The 19,014-nt window shown below is 47.0% G+C and overlaps 1 protein-coding gene across 3 annotated transcripts in view; it reads left to right on the forward strand.

The window, feature by feature from the left end:
* Positions 1-16,798, forward strand: part of SLIT3 (slit guidance ligand 3) — a 468,178-nt gene extending 451,380 nt beyond the window's left edge. For 2 of the 3 annotated variants that reach the window (XM_042025380.1, XM_042025381.1), the window contains 4 exons: positions 7,383-7,537; positions 9,727-10,012; positions 12,150-12,358; positions 13,445-16,798. In XM_042025380.1, coding sequence (XP_041881314.1) covers positions 7,383-7,537; positions 9,727-10,012; positions 12,150-12,358; positions 13,445-13,689 — 895 coding nt within the window. In that variant the 3' untranslated portion in view covers positions 13,690-16,798. The remainder of the gene's footprint in view (positions 1-7,382; positions 7,538-9,726; positions 10,013-12,149; positions 12,359-13,444) is intronic. The other variant, XM_042025382.1, reaches the window with a different exon arrangement.
* Positions 16,799-19,014: the final 2,216 nt, after the last annotated feature.

Raw genomic sequence — 19,014 nt, forward strand, 5'->3', positions numbered from 1 at the left:
TGAAGGCACCTGGTGGATTTTCTCATCAGAACCAAGGCAGAGCTGTTACACTAGAAAGTGACCCCATGCACCCTGCTCTGTTCCAAGCCCTGGTGGGGCCAGGGGCTGTGTCACAGCCTGTCCTGATGTGTGACACACAGCTGTACTCATGCAGTGCTGGGCAGGACATGGCACTCGGGCTGCCACCACCCTGCTGCTGTGCCAGGGTCTGCCTTCCCCTCTGCTTTTTGCAGTGTCATTTTTAGAAGGATACCAGATTTCACACCAACCCAACAGCACCACAGAATCTCTGACTGGTTTTTGGACTCTGTATTTCATGGGTTTGTTATCTTGTCTGATGCCTGTCACAGTGAGGACACTGGGATGCAGTAGCTCGTGACACCACCGTGTGCAGTGACGAGCCAACGCATCCTGGTGGAGAGGGTGGGCAGGAGCAACGCTCTAATCTGTCACTCAGGAGAGGCCTTGGACTTGGCAGAATGCATTTCAGCTGGTTTTACTGCCATTGCACTTGTTTTAACAGATCCTCAGCAGAATGAGGTATCCAGCTCTGCTGGTGTGAGTGCAGGAGACAGCAGCTTCTGCTCCCAGCAGCTTCTGCTCCCAGCAGCGAGGCTGGAGGGAGGTGTGGGACCTCACCCCGGTCAGGGACACTGTGAGAATTCACTGCAAGCAAGCAATGTTTGCCCTGGCCGGGAGTCTGACCCTTTTATGAATCATCTGGGGAAAGGGGTCAGGACTGTCTTAATTGCATGTTGCAGGGGTGTAAAAAGGTCCTTGCTTTTCCCGCAGAAGGTGTGTAATACAATGACTTTCACTGCTGGCAGGGGTGCTGCAGGAATTGAATTATGACTGGAAATTAGATATGCATAGCCTGGCCAAACGGTCATTAAGGGAGATATGGTAATCAGCTGCCAGTGTTCAAGGGCTGTAAACACCAAGAAGAGAAAGATGGTTTATTTGGGTGGTCTACAAAGTTTTAAGTTAGGAGAAAAGGTATAAAACCAAGCATATTAAAATGGAGGTATCAAGGAAAAATCTCTTAATGTCAAGTACTCTCAGCCTAAAAGACCTAACACTCAAGTCATGTAAAACAGGATTGAACATAACAAAAGAGTATATTTCAAGCTGAAAATGAACTTGAGTGCTTTAATATTCCTTTCACCTTTTATTTCCCTAGTCCTGTGTTTCATTAGCATTTTTCATACTTTTTTCTCAACATGTGGTTTTTATTCAGCTCCTGAAGACGATAGTGCTTGAAGTGATGTGTTATTGTGGAGGTAGCATAAACACCACTCCAGTTATGATTTTGCCTTTGTTGCCATGGAGAAGTTTAAATCTATTTTAGGCCAAGGACTGATTATAGCTGGAACTAAGGGTAGGAGGTAAGTGTAGCTTGGAAAGGTGAAAACCTATCAGTGCTGACCCCCGCAGTCAGCCTGGCACAGTGTGAGTTTCACAGCTCCCAAACTGCTGACATCTCAGCTCAGTTCCCTGCAGCTCTCACCTTGAGTTTTTGATTTTGGTACCTCTTCTCTGGTGCTTGCTCCTCCATGTGCTGTAAGCTCCTTAAGCTCTTTTGAATGTTTATTTTTGTTTATTCCCTTCTCCTTTGAATGTTCATAAAGATTATCTAAAGTCAGTGTTCCCCATGGCCTTCACCCCCCAGTCTCTTACCATCCTTGTGTTTCCTTTGTTTTGTGTGTCAAATGAGGCGTGTCCCCATTAAGACAGAGGTCAGGAAAATCTGGAGACTGTAGCTAATGAATTAATGTTCTCATTTGCATAATTGATGGTTATATATCTCCACAGTGACACGGTTTGCTGTGATACTTAAAGCTATTTTTGTTTTTGACTCCTCTGCCCTGCTGTTCTCTGCTGTCTACAATAAAGGTATATTACTAGTCAGTGAAAAAAAAATTGACCCCAAAGCCCAAATTTTACAAGTTCCAATTGAATGCTTTAATCCTTTAATGCATTTCTGTTCACTGGCATATTTATAGTGGCTCAGCTCTAAATCTCTCATGGGTATTAGAGCAGGGGGAGTTAGTGTTTAAAACATCTGTGTGTGCTTGGGGCTGGAGTAGAGGAGAATGAAAATATATAGGAGGGAGAAGAGAAATAGGTGAAAAATGAGAGTGGAAATCAGCTCTTTCCTATATTCCCTGGGGTTTTATGTTTAATACACATCCCTTTCCCTTCATTTCTTTGTGTTCTGGAGTCTAAGCTCCCAGCAGAGGCCGTGTGTGCAGTGCCCTGTGCAATGGGTCCATTGGCTCACCTTGCTGGAGTTGCTCTGACAGGAGAGGCCAGCTCCCTCCCATGGGAAATTTTAATGTCTCTTCCACAGAACCCTCCCTAGTGGCCTTCCTTCCCTGTGAGGGCAGCTCCGAGGGAGCAGAAGGTGCTGAACCTAGGGCCTTGGAAGCTGGGGTCTCCTCACATCCCAGCATTTTCCTCTTTTTTTGGCCAAATTTGACCAGATGCCATGGCCAGGGCTCCGTGAGGGTAACCTCAGTGAGAGCAATGTACTGGACTGTGTGAGGCATGTAAAGTGGGCTTTGAAAAGATGAGTGTGAAGGAGAAGAGAAAGGGGAGGGATGCTGCAGAGACCAAGCACAGTGGGGGAAATGCCTGAGCAGGTGGGTCCTCACCAGCTGCCGAGCACAACCCAGAGCACCAGTGCCTGGGTCCTGAGGAGTCATTTCAAGTTATGGGAAACTTCCGATTCCTTTTGCTACTTACTTTTTAGCAAGTTTAATTATTAAATTCCTGGAAATCCTTGCTTACATTTCAAGTGTTTAATCGTAATTCCTCCCTTTTTTCAACAAGGATATGTAGGAAACTATACAATATCCAATGGTGGTGGCACAAAACGCTGCGGTTGTAAGTCAGCTAAAATTTCCTGACTGCATTAATGGCTTGGAAAGATCCCAGGAGCGGCGCATGGTTTGTTAGCGCCCCGGGAAAGGCAGCTGGTGCGGCTCCAGCGGCCCTTCGGCTCTTCCTGCCGCACCTTTCGGCTGTCCCTCGCTGTGCTCACACGGGCTGATTTGGTTTCACCGCGACGCGGGGCAGCCGAGGCGGAGCGGGGCGGGAGCGGAACCGGGAGCGGGGCCGGGAGCGGGGCCGGGAGCGGGACCCTGAGCAGGGCCGGGGGCGGGACCCTGAGCAGGGCCGGGAGCGGGGCCGGGAGCGGGCGCTGCGGGGCCGGGAGCGGGGCCGGGAGCGGGACCCTGAGCGGGGCCGGGAGCGGGGCCGGGAGCGGGGCCGGGAGCGGGGTCGGGAGCGGGGTCGGGAGCGGGGCCGGGAGCGGGCGCTGCGGGGCCGGGGCTGTCCCCGCTCGGCTCGGCGGTGCCACGGCGCCCTCTGCTGCCCGCCCGCGCCGCTGCACCGCGCTCCCGGCCCGCATTCCCGGCTCTAGCTCGGCTCACACCCTCATTCCCGGCCCGTATCCCTCATTCCCGGCCCGTACCCCGCATTCCCGGCCCGTACCCCGCATTCCCGGCCAGTATCCCGCCGCGTTCGGAGCCGGCTGCCCGATGCGGGGTGGCCAGACGAACCCCGTAAATCCCGACCCGAGGCGGGTATCTCCATCCCGCGGGCGGTTCCAGAAGGAAGAGCCCTGTAAGAGCACCTGATCCCCGGTGAGAATTCAATTAAGGTTTTAATAAGACCCTTCGGAACGGGTCTGGCAGGGCCCCCGTGCAGAGCGGAGCGCAGCAGCGTGCGCTGCTCAGCGCCTGTGGCCGCCCGCCCTTCATCCCCGGCCAAGCCACTGTCTCCAGCTGTCTCCGAAGATTGCCGGGGCTCCTAAAGGCCCGGCTACAGAGGAGGCTCTGAGGAAATTTCGTGCAGTATTACTCTCACCACTGGTCTCTCCCCCACGGTTGTCTCCATCTCAAAATCCTAAAGCGTCTGAATGCCTTTCCGTCAGCAGCAGCAGTAAGTGCTCTCACACAAGTATCTGCTGGCTGGGGATTTCCTGTCATCCAGGCTGTCCACATTCAGCTTTTCTATCATAACTCTGTGTCTTCTCAAACAACAAATGAGTGCTTCGCCTGTTCTAACTTTATCTGCTTTACAGAACTGCAGTGTTGGGTGATGGCTGTGAGTTACTTTGTTTCTCAAAGTTCAGGCACAGATTATTTAATTCTGAGTTAAAAAGTGAAAGAATCAGAATGGAGTAATATTCATCCATGTGTACTTGCAGACTGGGACTTCTCACTCCCTTTCCAACAAAAATACCAGCTCTGGGTGTGCTGAAAGGTATGAGCACCATGTGGGGTGGTTGATTCCATCCCCAGGAGTCACAGACTTTTGTTTGCCTGCTAGTAACGGCATAATCTGGAAAAAGCACACCCTGTGGAGGGTAGGTGATGAATGCCTGTGAAATCCTGGCTCAGGGAAGAGCCAGCCCTGCCAGATGTGATAATGTTGTCCTCTGACAAACAGCCATAGCTTGGCCTTCTGCAGATAACCATGAGGTCTGTGTGTTAGCTTCAGCTATTGATCCCGCTGGGGAAGGGCTCCCTGCCCTACAGCCATCCATCCCAGCTCCACAGCGCTCAGCTCTCACAGCCCATGGGGTTTGGCTCCACTTCTCCCTTTCACTGGCACTTCTGCACAGACTAACAATTACACAATGTGCATTTCCATTTATCTCGCACCTTTCAGCTGGAAGTCCAAGTACTTCCCCCATGGGAATCAGGCACTGCAGAGAGCAGGGAGATAAGCAGAGAGCACCGAGGGATCACCCAGTCGGCATTGCCGCAGCACAGCTGTTCCTCATAACACAGCAGACACTTAGCAGAATTCCAGAGTATCTAAACACAAAGTTTGGAACAGCTGGTTTCAAACTTAGTTGAGTTGCCAATCCACAAAGTGCTGTGCTCGAGGTGTGGCCCTGATGCAGTGCACCACGGTGCAGTGAGGACAGGCTTGCCCTTCCCAGGGGCACTGGCTCAGCCCCTTTGGCAGTGAGTCCAGCACATATCCTCTGCTTCCCATCCCAGCCCACACAACTCACTGCCCTTGCCAGGGCCCTGATATAACTGCTCTGATCCACAGTGTCTACTGGACCAACTGCATCTGCATTTTTGTGCAATGGCAAGCCTTTATGTTTTTTCTTTAAAACACTTTGAACAGTACCATCAGCTCCAGGTTCTTGAGTTCTCCCCAGGGCTCTCTTGAACCATCTTGAACATGGGCAGCAGCCACAGCCCAGTGCTTCCCTGCAGGTCAGGAATGAGTGATTAAGCCAGCAGAGCTTTTCTGGGAGCTTTTCTGCGGCAGAACTAACTCATTTATTTAAAGCCACACCATAAAGGTGCTGATACACTGCTGTCTGTCACCTTATGATCTGTGTAACCTTACATGAACTTTTAAAGGCCTGTGTGTTCGTGATTCATCCCAAAAACCTGTGGGGAGAGCAGCACTGCAGAGGCACGTTAGCTCCAGTCTGGAACAGCGGTGTGCACTTCTCAAACAGCACATCCCCAGAAATGCCTGCAGTGCTGACTTGCTGCCTGACATCACTCAAGTATAATTGGTTATGTCAGCTCTACCATAAAACACTATAAAAATGAAACTTCTTCCAGCAACAACTGAATTCCAGTAATCTCTAAGGCATGTAATTTGTTTCTGAAGTCGAGGTCCTGTTTCCTTGCTGCAATAGCCTTACACATGAGTTCTGCACGACTGGGCACTAAAGATGGGCAGCATGTCATCTAGGTTGAGAGGTGGTCACATCTAAAAGGTGATTCACCCTTAGAGATGAGTGTGTCTCTTCCTCTGCACTGGCAGTGAAGAAAGTGTGGGTAAATGGCTCAGAGACATTGACCTTGCAACTTTACTGATCACCTGAAAGGAATCTGACCTGTGCATTTGTAACTTACTGTGAGAGGATGCTGAGCTTATGGGCCTTTTGAATGAGCAGAAACCCAGTCTTGAAACTAACTTTGGCACTGTGCTGTGGTGTGCACCACGTGTGCAGCAATCCCAAATCCAGGCTGGTGTCCTAGCAGTATCTCAGGATGCCCAAAGCTGGTGTGTCCTGTCTTTACCCACACATAACAGCACCCTCAGCCTGAAGGAGGAATCTGGAAAAGGGTGCTCACAGACAACACTGTGCATGTGGGCAGTTTGCAGAGCCCACAGGCTGATTCTGAACTAGCCACTACTGTTATCAGATTCTCCTTATGCCTGGTGTCTGAGTGCACATGGAACAGATACTGTGCCTTTTAACTACACCTACAGCAGTGGAAAAGTCCCATCAGATCTATAACTATCCCCCTGGTTTGAAACCCTCTTTGCTCAAGAGCAGATAATCCCACCCTTGCCCCTCCCTGCTTTCAGGAGTGCATGAAGCCATCAGGTTGTTTTAGAGAATTTCACCACACAGCATAAAGCTTTGAGAGCTGGAGCTGCCCTGAAAATAAAAAATGATAGCATGATGCAAATGGAATGATATCACTGCACCTTTTAATGTCTGGGGGACTGAACAGGAGGTGAAGATTGTTTGAGGTGCAGACTAGGAGGTTGCTTCAGGCTTCATGCATCTGAAAAATCAGTGTTAAAAACAAAGCAATAAATACACACTAACACCTTGTCTGCTCAGATGGCTTCCTGATCCCTGCCCCACCACCCCACAATTCCTACTGTTTTATCCTCAAGCCTCAATCTACACCTTAACATTTCCCAAAGAGGAGTAGCAATTTGTCATTTTCCCTTGTGTTTGGGTAGGACAGTCTGATATTGAACAAAGCACCCTGTTCATTTATAAGCCAAAACCTCCTGAATTCATTCTCTGGCTTTAAGAAGCTCAGCCTGTCCTTATTGCTTGGTACGTAGTTCCAAGACACTTCTGCTGTGACGAGATGCTGGTTTCAGAGGTGTCTCACCCCAAACTGCAATCTCTCCTGACCCCTGTGAGATAATTTGAGTTTACCCATACAAGAAGAAATTCCTTCAGTGGTCCAGCCTGCAGCACGAGCACCAAGCAGTGTGACAGAGGGCAGCAAGCTGTGGCTGAGAGCACAGAATGGGATTTTTTGGTAGTTTTGTCACCAAAGCCAGTGTGCCATGTAGCTCCACACTTGCTTTTCTGCCCTGGTAAAAATAGCTAGAGTGGCTGCTCACCTGATTAGCTGCCCTCTGAAGCGTTCCACGTGTGTGGGTACTGCCTGCACAGGATCAGCTGTGTGTCAGTCTGTACCTCCCCGCTGGAGGAAATGCTGAGAACACAGTGCCTGCAAACTCCAGAGCACTCCAGAGCTCTGCTGCTCAAGGTGTACTGCCAGGATGTCACAGAATGTCACAGAAGCAGAGGCTGTTCCTTGTTCATCTTCTAATTCTTTTTTTTTTTTCCTCTTACTTTCTAGTGTGGAAACAGTTAATGATGGGCAGTTTCACAGTGTGGAACTTGTGATGCTGAACCAAACTCTGAACCTGGTGGTGGACAAGGGGGCTCCCAAGAGTCTGGGAAAGCTCCAGAAACAGTCTTCTGTCAGCCTCAACACACCCCTCTACATTGGAGGTACTGTGAATTGCTCTGGAGGTTTTAATGTGTCTTCTCAGAAGCAAATCATCTTCCATCCTATGGAGAGGGCTCTCACGCAGCCACTGCAGGAACAGCCCATAGGCATTTCAGAAGCTTCCAGAACTGGCTGGCACCAAGGTGTTCATGGCTGAAGTGGAAGTATCAGTGGGAGTACCACAAATTGTCGAATGGCAAAAAAGCAAATCAGTAGTCAGTAGGTTTAAATATACCATAACTGAGCAGTATTTCTGCTGGAAGTTTTACAGAGGTCTAAAAACTGGGGGGGGAAGAGGTGTGTGATTAAGAAATATATTAACACACAAGCTAAGAACACCTTGGTTATTGCAAACTGAAGCCACAGTTTTAGACAGATACTAGAATTGACTAAACCTCAGTTAAGACGTTTTTTCACATTGAGTACTGAATCTGGGGGCAAGAAGAGGCCTAATGGGGTGGGGAACAATGCCCAGAATAATGACTATACCACTGATTAGGTGTCTGGTTACAAGAGACAGAACAAAGGCTGGTCTCTGCCCAATGGATTGTTTTTGCCAGAACCCCCCTAGTTCTATTCTGGACTGAATGTTGAAATCTCTCTTTCAGTGACACTTGAGTTCTTGAATTTTTAGTCAGCCTATTCCAAATGCAAAAATCAGCAGAATGGTAACAGACTCACAAAGTCTTTGGGCTTTTTCTAATGAGATCATTGAAGCCAATAGTAGAAACTCTTACCAACTGCAGTTGGTGCTGGTCAAGGCTTTTCTAAATAATTTTCTTTAATAACACTTTTTTAAAAGAACCCTGAATATTGCCCTTGTAAAACAGAAAACTGGCTAATCTTTCTTTGTACAGAACTGAGCTTTTATAATTGGCTCCTATTAAGTATGTCACAGGCTATTGAAGAGCATTGTGCATCAAGGATAATCTGCTGGTGCAGAGGCCGTCACAATTTCTCCCTTTAGCACAGCACAAAAGATACCAATCCTGCAGCAATTTATACACAGTGAACTTGGGAACTAATCAGTGGAAAAGTTTTGTTAATGGATGAGTATCGTGGATCAATATTAATTCTCAAAAGGTACCTGAAAAAAATTCTCAGGAAAAACCTGAGGCCTGGAATGAAGGACTATTGAATGCCAGGATCCATGGCCTCAGTGGAGACGTTTTCTGTTGCCTATTAAAATTCTTCTTGCTTCTTTCTAAACCGTCACTGTTCTGCATGTGCCACCTCTCCATGTGCAGCACTCCCATGGAAGCCAGCTGCTCTTCCTCTGCAGGGCATTTAGTTAAAGGAGTTGCCTAAATTACCCCAGAGCAATCGTTCCTGACCTACAGCAGTTAACTCAGAGCTGAGCCTTCAGGTGCTCGCAGTTTTGTGCATCTCACAACCACATCATCTGCTCTTGCAACTTTCCTCCTAACACACGGTTAAGCAGATGCTGGATTTAGTTTAAGACCACCTTTAACAGTGGCATTACTTATGGACAGCAAGTTCAGAGGCCTCACACAGCTGGAAATGGAAGCACTTGCCTGTGCTAATGCAGCTGTACATCCAGGCTGGCGTCACTGGGGAAGGCATAAAACAACATCCAAAAGAACCTGCTGGCCATCCAAATGTGAACTCTTCCAAGCACTTGAACAAGACGGGAGGTGCCCACCACAAAGCCTTGGCCTGGCCCTTGAAGTGCTGTTCCCTGTCTTTAGAGCCTTCCTGCACTACTTTCCATGGGATGCTCTCTTACCACTCCCTCTCTTAACACTGACCCAGTAAAGCCAAACAGTCTTGTTGCATCCCAGAAGTGGATGCTACCTGCTGACAAATGAAGGCATCCTTAAACCTCTCAGAAGAAGAATTGCTAATAAACTGTAGAGAGAAGGAACATTATCTAAGGACAGAAACACATGGCCATCAGCAAAACAAAAAATGGTTTGGTTTGGTTTTTCTTTTTTTTTTTTTTTTTTTTGAGTCATGTACTTCTTACAGAAGATTGGGCAAATGAGTTTATTTTTGTTTCTTTCCATTTCTAGAATGAGGACAATGAGATTGTGCTACCTTACAAAGGTCCTATGCAAATTAATTATTCAAAGATTTTAAGGGGCTGTGACAAAAGAAGCCTTAGCAGTTATAATTTATGTATTATCATTGTAAGTGTAAGTGAACCTTCCCCTTTTGCTTTTATCTGAAGGGATCCCAACCTCTACTGGATTATCATCCCTGCGCCAGGGTGCAGATAAGACACCAAATGGTTTTCATGGGTGCATTCATGACGTCCGCATCAACAACGAGCTGCAGGATTTCAAGGATTTACCACAGCAGTCACTGGGAGTCCTTCCTGGCTGCAAATCCTGTAACATCTGCAAGCACGGGATTTGCCGATCCCTGGAGAAAACGAGTGTGATTTGTGAATGTCACCCAGGCTGGATGGGCCCTCTGTGTGACCAGGAAATTGGAGATCCATGTCTTAACCACAAGTAAGCTCAAACAAATGCTGATGGGAGAGCAAAAGCTTTACAGCTAATGCATATTTTGCATTTCATCTTGCAAAACCACATCTGACTGTTTTTGGAGGTGCTGGGTCCCCACATGAGGCTATTGACAGTTGTGAGTCAGCATCCACAGCATCAAGTACCACTTTGTGTTCAGATGTTGCTTACTCACCAAAGGAGCTTGTGGTTCTGAAGGAGCTCAGGTGTTAATGCTGCAGGTCATACCTTCAGCTGTGACTCTACACATTAAAATACAAAACCTCCTGTTAATGGGCATAGCTTAACCCCAGGAGGTGAGTGCCTGCACAGATCCAGAGCAGAGCTGCCTGTGAATGGGAGGTACACATTTTAGGGGTTTTCTTCCAGCAGCACTGGGCCCAGTCTTCAAACTTACTCCCTGAAGACCATTAGGCACTCCAATGTGAGCAGCTTTAAATTTCCCAAATAGCTGACTTAAATATTACACTTTGAAACAGCCCTTTAAAGTGCAAGTTTAAAGGATGGCGTGGTGTTGCATGTGAAGGGAGCGTGAGTGTAAAGTATTTACAGTTCAAAGGCTCAATAACCACATCTCCATCAGAAACACGGGATGAATAGCTTTCTTATGGCAAACACACAGGAAACAGTCCCGTGCAGAGCAGCAGGCTGCATATTTCCATGTTGTTTCATAAGCAGATGGAAGTACTTTTGTTTTAGAAGTTACTTCAGTTGCTGTCTTGGAAGGCGCTTTTCACGAGCACATACTTTTGACAGGTAAATTGATGCAGTGAATAATCATTCTCAGAAATTTAACCTGGCAAAGGTACCATTTTAAACTTGCTTCTGGTTCTAATTCTGCAAAGTACTGAAGCCTGTGGAAGGTGTTGAAAAGCACCTGACAGTTTACAAACCAAAGGTATGAAGACCCAAATGTTTCCTTGAATTTCCAATGTCAACACAAAGCTGTTGTGGTTGGACAGAGAAAAAAAAAAGGGAGTTCCAGATGTTTACATGATGAGGGGTTGTTCCTCTCATAATCCAGGGAGGGTAAGGCAATCACGAACACAGCCCCTTGCTAAGGAAAGTATCTGTTATTTTTAATGCTCGCACACTCTCCCACCTTTCCTGGAATCACTTCAGCCTTCTGGAGCTGTCTCCTTACAGCCATGCCTGGTGTATCCAGGGGAGTGTGGAGTGCTGCTGGCAGGTGTCTGCTCCAACACTCACAGGTTAATCTCACTGAGGAAATGCACCTGTAAAGATCAGGTAACCTCTGATTCGTGGGGCAGAAAATACTGCTTTATACAGACTGTGACTCCCTTTATTACAGTGTTTTGCATGTCTTCACCTGACTGAAACTGCTCTTATAATTTGTCCTTTTTAGTTCAAAGATTAAAAATAAAATGTACAAAAATTCAACATAAACAGGGAATAATTTTGAAGTACTAGAAATGAAATAAAAATAAGAGAGACATAGGTTTATGTCAAGTTATGTTATGCCAAAGGTTTATAAGCCCTGAGCAGTTTTTCCTTGGCTGGAGAGAGTTGCTTTCCTCCCTATTCTCAGTCCATTTCAAGTCTGTCCCTGTCCCAGCCAGTGGGGAGGGTGTCAGAGAACTTGCTAAGGATCAACACCCCATCCTGTGGTACTCCTCGGAAATGCCAAAGCTCGCTGCAAACCTCAGGAGCCAGGGAACCCTCGAGTACAGCCGCCCGCTGATAAGCCTGTGCATAGCTTTGCCACAAGCACTTTCATTTATCACACTGGTTTTCATCACCTGATATTATTTGTACAGCAACTCTGCTCAGGAAGCCTGGGCATGCAGCTTGATTGTTGGCACTTAGTTCCACGTGCTGATGCTATAAATGTGAGCTGTCTTGTGTGGATGCCAAGCCTTGGTCTGTGCTCACGGAAGAGCCTAATGTTTTCCACTTAGGTTCACAAATTCTAAATGTATTCTCTGAAGGTTATCCAGTATTCACTGAAAACTCACAGCTTTCTCCAGAGTGTTTGACACTGAGCTGCTGTTTTTGAATTAGAGTCCTGGAATTAAATGGGCAGAAATGCCAAAATCAAACATTTCTGGGAAAAGGAACTTTCACATCTAGCAAAGACCAGCTCTAAATGCTTCTGTTTCTCCAGGTGTCTGCATGGTACGTGCACGGCGGCCGGCACTGCTTACACCTGTAAGTGCATGGAGGGCTACACGGGCATGTACTGCGACAAGAAGAACAATTCCTCAAACCCCTGCAGGACTTTGAAATGCAGCCACGGGCAGTGTAAGGTCTCGGAGCATGGGGAGCCCTACTGTGAATGTGACCCTGGCTACAGCGGAGAGCTTTGTGACAGAGGTAGGCTTGGCCCAGGGCCAGGAGCTGTGCTGCTACATTCCTGCTTTACACCTAATTTACAGCTGCTTTACACCTCTCTTCCCTGCCTCTCTGACTTGGGGGGGGTGGCAAATAGTAGAAGATAAAGCTAAGTCAGCCTCTGCAGAGAGTCCAGGGAGAACAGAACCACACAACAGTAGGTAGTTACTATCACATAGAGAAAGCAGAACATGTAGCGAAAAGTTTTACTCTCTGTCTCCTGAATCCTCAAGGTTTGCTGCTCCCAGGATTTGGGTGGGATGTTTAAAGAAGAGGTTGTTTTGATCCCTCAGCAAGCAGGGATCAGTTATTTGCACTGCTGGGAAGGGAGGTCTTATGAAGGAGGAACTGCTCACCTGAAGTGGTGTGAAAGATTCTCAGCTCGCTCCTTCAGATGCAGCTGGGCAGGTTTCCAGGGGAATCCCACAGATCATGCTGGACTTTCTTAGGAGGGCAGAGGCCCAACTCTTCGGCCCTGACCTGGAAAGACTCCCTGGAAACTCACTGAGTTTTAACTGCATCCTTTCTGCGTTTTTTTGTTCCTGTACCGAAGGAAGGAGCTGGATTATATTATTTTCGTTTAGGTTGTGCCTTTCCTGTGAATGAACCACAGACTTTCCAAATTTTACACATACACATCACCAAAATTTATCTGGCTGCTGCACAGGGACTACAGAACAGCACAGACACTCTCAGGTATCCCAGATCACTAGTGTCACACAGAGCAGGTTGACCTTTGCTCCGGAGAACCAGACATGGTAAAACTAATTCTTATTTTGCAGGAGTGTTGCAGGACTCAAACACTCAGCATTCATTAAAACACTTCCAGGCTGCTGATCAAAGCCAGCAGGCCTGCTTGGCCTCGGCCTTGCTCCGGATATTACACATTTGTGTAGCACAAGCTCTGTTTTGGTGGCAGGTACAAAGCAATAAAAGATTAAGGTCTTTCTCATGCCATCTGTTTATTTTGAATCACATTAAGAATACAGGGCTGCTTGCTGATGTGCAGGGAATATCCAGCAAAGTAGTTACCACGCTTTTTTCTCCTTTCCATCTCTGTTGTCCCAGCAGAGAACCTCTGCCAAGGAGACACCATTCGAGAAGTGGTCCGTAAGCAGCATGGCTACACATCGTGTGCCACCGCCTCCAAAGTGCCGCGCCTGGAGTGCCGCGGCAGCTGCGGCAGCAGTGGGCAGTGCTGCGTCCCCCTGCGCAGCAAGCGGAGGAAATATTTCTTCCAGTGCGTGGATGGCTCCACCTTCACGGAAGAACTGGAGAGACATGTGGAATGCGGCTGCTCAAAGTGCTTATAAGCCATTCTCCAGTCTCTTGCCACTTTAATCGACTCAGAAGCGCTAGCAAAATGGGACCTATTTACTTTCAGAGTGAAGAAGAAGAAAAGAATTATTAAGTATATTGTAAAATAAGCAAAAAATAGAACTTATTTTTATTATGGAAAGTGACTATTTTCATCTTTTATTATATAAAGTATCACACCACTTTGGGTATATGTATCATATAGTGAGCTATTTTTACCATGAAACTTTTTTAACAGTTGTAAGAAAAAAAAATTCAAAAGCTAAAAGGTTAAAAAAAAAATATATATAAAGAAAAAATAGCCTAACAGGAGGAGTGTGGGGTGACTTTAAGTGTATGCACAATGAACAGACGTAAAGGTGTTCCAAGGACCTGCCACCGGACTGATACAGGCTGAAGAAAGCTCCGAGGTGCTGGCTGGGAGTTCCAGGTGAGGAATCCCTGTGACCAACTGCATCCAGGCACCCGGAGAGCCTCCCCAGCCCCTTCTCTTCCCAACACTGCCAACGCTGGTTTGCTCCTGTACAGTGGCCTCGCTTGCTGTTCGTGAACTGGTTCCCTGGAGCACACAGGCACTGCCGTAGCTTGAGGCTAATTACATTATTCGACTATTGTAATACTATAATACATTTTTTGCTGTGTATGTTGTATTTATCTGTGTTCACGTTATATTCTGCAGCAACTGTATCTATAGAGCACAGGCAGCTTTATCCAAAAGAAGGGTGTGAAGGGAAAGGAAGTGGAGAAATTTATGTTGCTTTGGGTAATTTGGGGGCAAAATGTGAAATAAGTGCTAAGTGATGCCTAATAAATGACATAATACTTTTGTGTAAACTCCTCAGCTATGTTATTTCCCAAGTTTGTGCCTTCTTGCTCCCAGTCTTGAGCCCTTTTTTGTATATGAAATGTAAGGAATGCACTGCTACATAGTTTATCACACCTTGACACTTTAACTTGTAAAGGTTGTAAAGAGAATGAAAATACCGCAGGTGCCAGAACGCGCCTGCAACGTATCAGCTTTTACTGCCACTGTCACTTGAGCCACGGGTGTGAGCTGGGCTGTGGCTGCTGCTCAGCCACACGCTGGCCCTGAGCAGCTGCCTGCCTCCCCACAGCCTTCCGAGCGAGCACAAGTTGCACTATGTCCATGTGAAGGTATTCAGCTGACTCCTGTCCGCCCCAGCAGCGCTCTCCTGCCCCGGGAGAGGTGTCACAGCTCCACCCAGTGCAGCCTGACGAGCTCAGCCGAAGCGCTCCGTGTCCTGCACTTGTGCCCCCCCGAAGGACCCACACTCACTTGAGCTGTGTTCGGAGCAATTGCTGAGTAGGAAATGGAAATCAACGCAGGGATAAATTCTCACTGTGGATGTGAGGGAAAAATTGACTCTGGGAGTAAGTTTGATTTTTGAAGGGTTTTTATCAGGGCTGCCTTTCCGAGTCAGGACATACATGCAAAGAGCACCATGGATACCTTGAATTTTCTCTTACTGTAAGTTTCAAACCTCCCCATCAACAACTGTTCTATTATCTGTGTAATTTCTCTCTTTCTCTAATGGAGTAAGTATTATGATCCTTTCTTCAAGTTCTCTCTCTCTAAGAAAGGTAGTCAGAGATGTTTCCTAGCAGCCATAAAGTCCTTCTGGGAATGCTTCTGGTCTCACCAAAAGGCTTTCGGATCAGGGGATTCAGCAAAGGATGAGTAGGAAAGTTGACTCAAGATAATGGGACTTTGATTTCCTTTGGGCTTTGGAAGGATGCACAAAATGTAACCCTGCCATGACAAGTAGAAATGTGTATTTCCCACTAAAGCAAAGAGACTGTCTAGCTATAATACAGCCAGAAAGCTGTAACATGCTTATTGTTCTTCTGCTATGTCAGTCCCTCCTTAACTGCAGCAGTTCATTCATATTTCTCTATTACGACCAGAGCAATGTGAGCAGAAGGGACATAACCAATGTAACAGCCATCTCAAAAAATCATCAAAATAAATATCAGTACATGGAGCTGGCAATCAGTGAAACATAAAACAGTCAGTAGTTAATGTGCCAGACTCTGATTGATACATAACAGCTCAAAAGCCAGGCAAAAACTAACCCTGGTTGCAAGTACCATGGACTGCTTTTTGTTTTTAATATAGCATCAGCAGCTCATAGCAGCTGGGGTTCATGGAGTACGACAAATATCACCTAAACCACAACCTACATGTTTCAAAAATTCATGCAAGTAACTGCAAACACTTGTGCAAATATGTGCCAGGCACACTACTACCATTAATGTTTCATTCCTGCTTAAAAACATTTTGATTTCTAAAGAAGCAGCTGCTGTGGTGTCAGGCAGAAGAAGTCCAGCCTAGCAGTGGCTCACCAGCCCTCAGATTTGTAGCCACTCGACTGCCAAGGCCTGCAGAAACACAGCCCCTCTTGAACCTGTCCAAACCTGTGTTCACTTTGTCACTTGAGCAGCAGCACTGTGAGAAAGAGGGTGACATTTATGGGTGGCCTCACACCTGCTGGAGGGTGCTTTGAGAGCAATGGCCTGCCAAGGCAAAAGCCATCAACATCTTGTTAACACATCACTCTGGGATTTACTTAAGCCAAGCCTTGCAGCAAAGTGACCAGCAACAACTCAGCAAGGCCAGCCCTGTTCCTGGCCCTTTTCTGTCATGGCACTTCAGTGTTAAGCATTGGGATAAAGAACTAAGAAAATATCTATTTTGTAACCAAATGATGCAAATTTTGTATGCTTTTAGGCAGCACTTGCCACTGGATAGTGATGCTTTATGTCCATGATTCTCTGACTTGCTATAGAATTATTTTATGTTAAGAAGAAATAAAAAGCATTCAGATGTGCCAAAAAACGTGAGGTCAGCTGAAGTGTAATTAGCTCTGAAAGTTCCTCTGTAACCTGCCTAATGTTACAATAGATTTCAAGAACTGTGGGTACAATGCAGTAGTTTTTACCTCCAGAAAGTTTTAATATAAAGTGAAGAAAGATGCTTACCCTTTAAAAATGGCAATGCAGACTGGTGTGAACTGATGTATTTTATTATTAGATTCTCATTGTGATGTAAGTTTAAATAAATTGTTGGGTTATGGAAGATTGTAACACTTCGTGATGCAGATTATTTCTCTGTGTATTTGAGATATTGAGTCCAACCTTCATTGTCCACGTGGTAGTTCACAGGAAATGATGGGGGAATTACAGACATTCCTCTTGGACAAAATCGAAGAACAGCTGTAGTTAAAGGTGGTATGAACAGTAGTTACAAATTTTTATGGCATCACAGTCTAATATTTTAGGAGTCTTGTATGCACAGGCGAATTAAGCCACATAGTTTTTTATCCTGGACATTTTCTTTAATTAAATACTTTATTTGCTACATTTTTTTAACTCTTTGAGAAAGGCCTGCAGCAAAAACACACTCATTAATTTATGTTAGAATAAATGAAGAAATACTGGGAATGGAGCTGGAGGAGGTAGGGCTGAGGAAATGGAAGTCACACAGCCAGCCATGGATGGAAGAGATCCTGGGATGTCTTGACACACATACACTCCAAATCTGCTGCCACACCGCTGTAGCTGATTGTTATTAGTGACCCAGCTGTAACAGACCTGCTGTTCATTGCATTCCAGCCTTACCACAGAATAAAAGGAAGCTCCCACCTAGTCCTCTGCCTTCTCTCACCCATGCCCCTGTGCAACAGTCACATATTGCTAATTATGCTTCAAACTATGGCTCTTAAGAGTTGCCTTTGCAGTTCCATGCAAAACTGGTGACAGCAGTTAGCCAATAAAAACACTCAACCTTAATGAGCATCATTAAGTCTGAACTATGAAGGTTAATTACATAATTGTAGCAGATGGCAGCATTTTCACCTAAAGCAAACCCAGCAGAACCCACTAAAAAAGCTAGCAGGGACGTGCTCAAAAATGTCTGGTAGCGGCTGCCCTGGTTTGCTCAACAGTTTATTTGTACTGCTCGTGGCTGTGCAGCGTGGGGGTCCCTGAGCAGGCACTGAAGGAACTGCAGCCCGAGGGTACAATGCTGCTGTTTGTGCTTCTGCTTGCAGTGCCCCAGGTATCTCCTTTCAGCCACTGGTACGTGGCAACCAATGCTGGGAAATGGTCTATCCCATCTTCCTTTCTCTTTGTGTTTTCTAGTGGGCAGGGAATAGTTGGATGGAGCTGCTACTTGCACAGTGGTTGGCCGTGGAGTTTGCATTGTCCTCTGGGGTCCTGCCACTTCTGGTCTCTGTGACCTCTTTTAAGAGTTTCTACTCCAGTTTCTACTCCAGCTCACACCAGGCAGCCCCGCTGGACAGGCAGAGTTGGCTCAGGTTTGCCAAACCCAAGGTGTTCCCGATGCCTTGGTTTAAGGCTCGGCGAGATGTCACGCTGGATCACTGGGTGGCCAGGCCGGTATCGTTCTGTGTGTGCGCTGAGCCAGGATGTTTCCCAGGATGTTTCCCAGGATGTTTTCCAGATGTTTTTCCAGGATGGGCCCTGCAGTTTTCGAGGGCAGCGGAGGTGAACCGGATCCGCCACCAGGTGGCGCCGCAGGGCGGCCGGTCCCGCTCCGCTGGGGCGGCGATGGGATGGGATGGGATGGGATGGGATGGGATGGGATGGGATGGGATGGGATGGGATGAAGTATTTCGGCGGAAAGGGACCCATAACAACCATTTGGTCCAACTGTCTCAGCAACTCGGGGCTGACGGACTCACAGCCCGTTGTTGAGGGCATTGTCCAAATGCCTCAAGCACTGCCAGCCTCCAGGCTTTCTACAAAAAAATGCTCCCTGACATCCTGTATAAGCCTCACTGGTGCAGCATTGAACCATTCCCACACATGCTATCTGGATCCTGGGGAGAAGAGCTCAGCACCTCCCTCTCCATGTCTCCTCCTCACAGGAAGCTGCAGAGTACAATGAGGTCACCCTCAGACTCCCTCTCTCCAAACTAGACGAGCCCGGAGTCCTCAACTGCTCATCATGGGATGACATGAATATGTGATACACAGATTTTCTGTAAAGTTTTAAATAATAAATGTTCAGGTTTTATTGATCCTGAGCCATCAAATTCCTAGCGCTGTTCACCTGTGAGGACAGGAGTCCCTGCTGTCCCCACAACATGGTATGGGAACACCATGGGTTTACCCAAGAAACTAAATGAACTGGCAGCAGAGGGGTGGCCCTGCTGAGCCCCAGGAGAGCATGTGAGACCTGAGGGTGTCCAACACTTCATCAGCACCATCCCTGGCAGCAAGACAAGGGCTCCATGTGCTGGCATATGGGACAGCTTGTGCCTATTCCCTGTGGCAGC

The sequence above is a fragment of the Corvus kubaryi genome, unplaced genomic scaffold (assembly GCF_017639235.1).
Source record: "Corvus kubaryi isolate FWS band 111438036 unplaced genomic scaffold, C.kubaryi_AGA036_p1.0 37270, whole genome shotgun sequence".
NCBI lineage: Eukaryota > Metazoa > Chordata > Aves > Passeriformes > Corvidae > Corvus > Corvus kubaryi.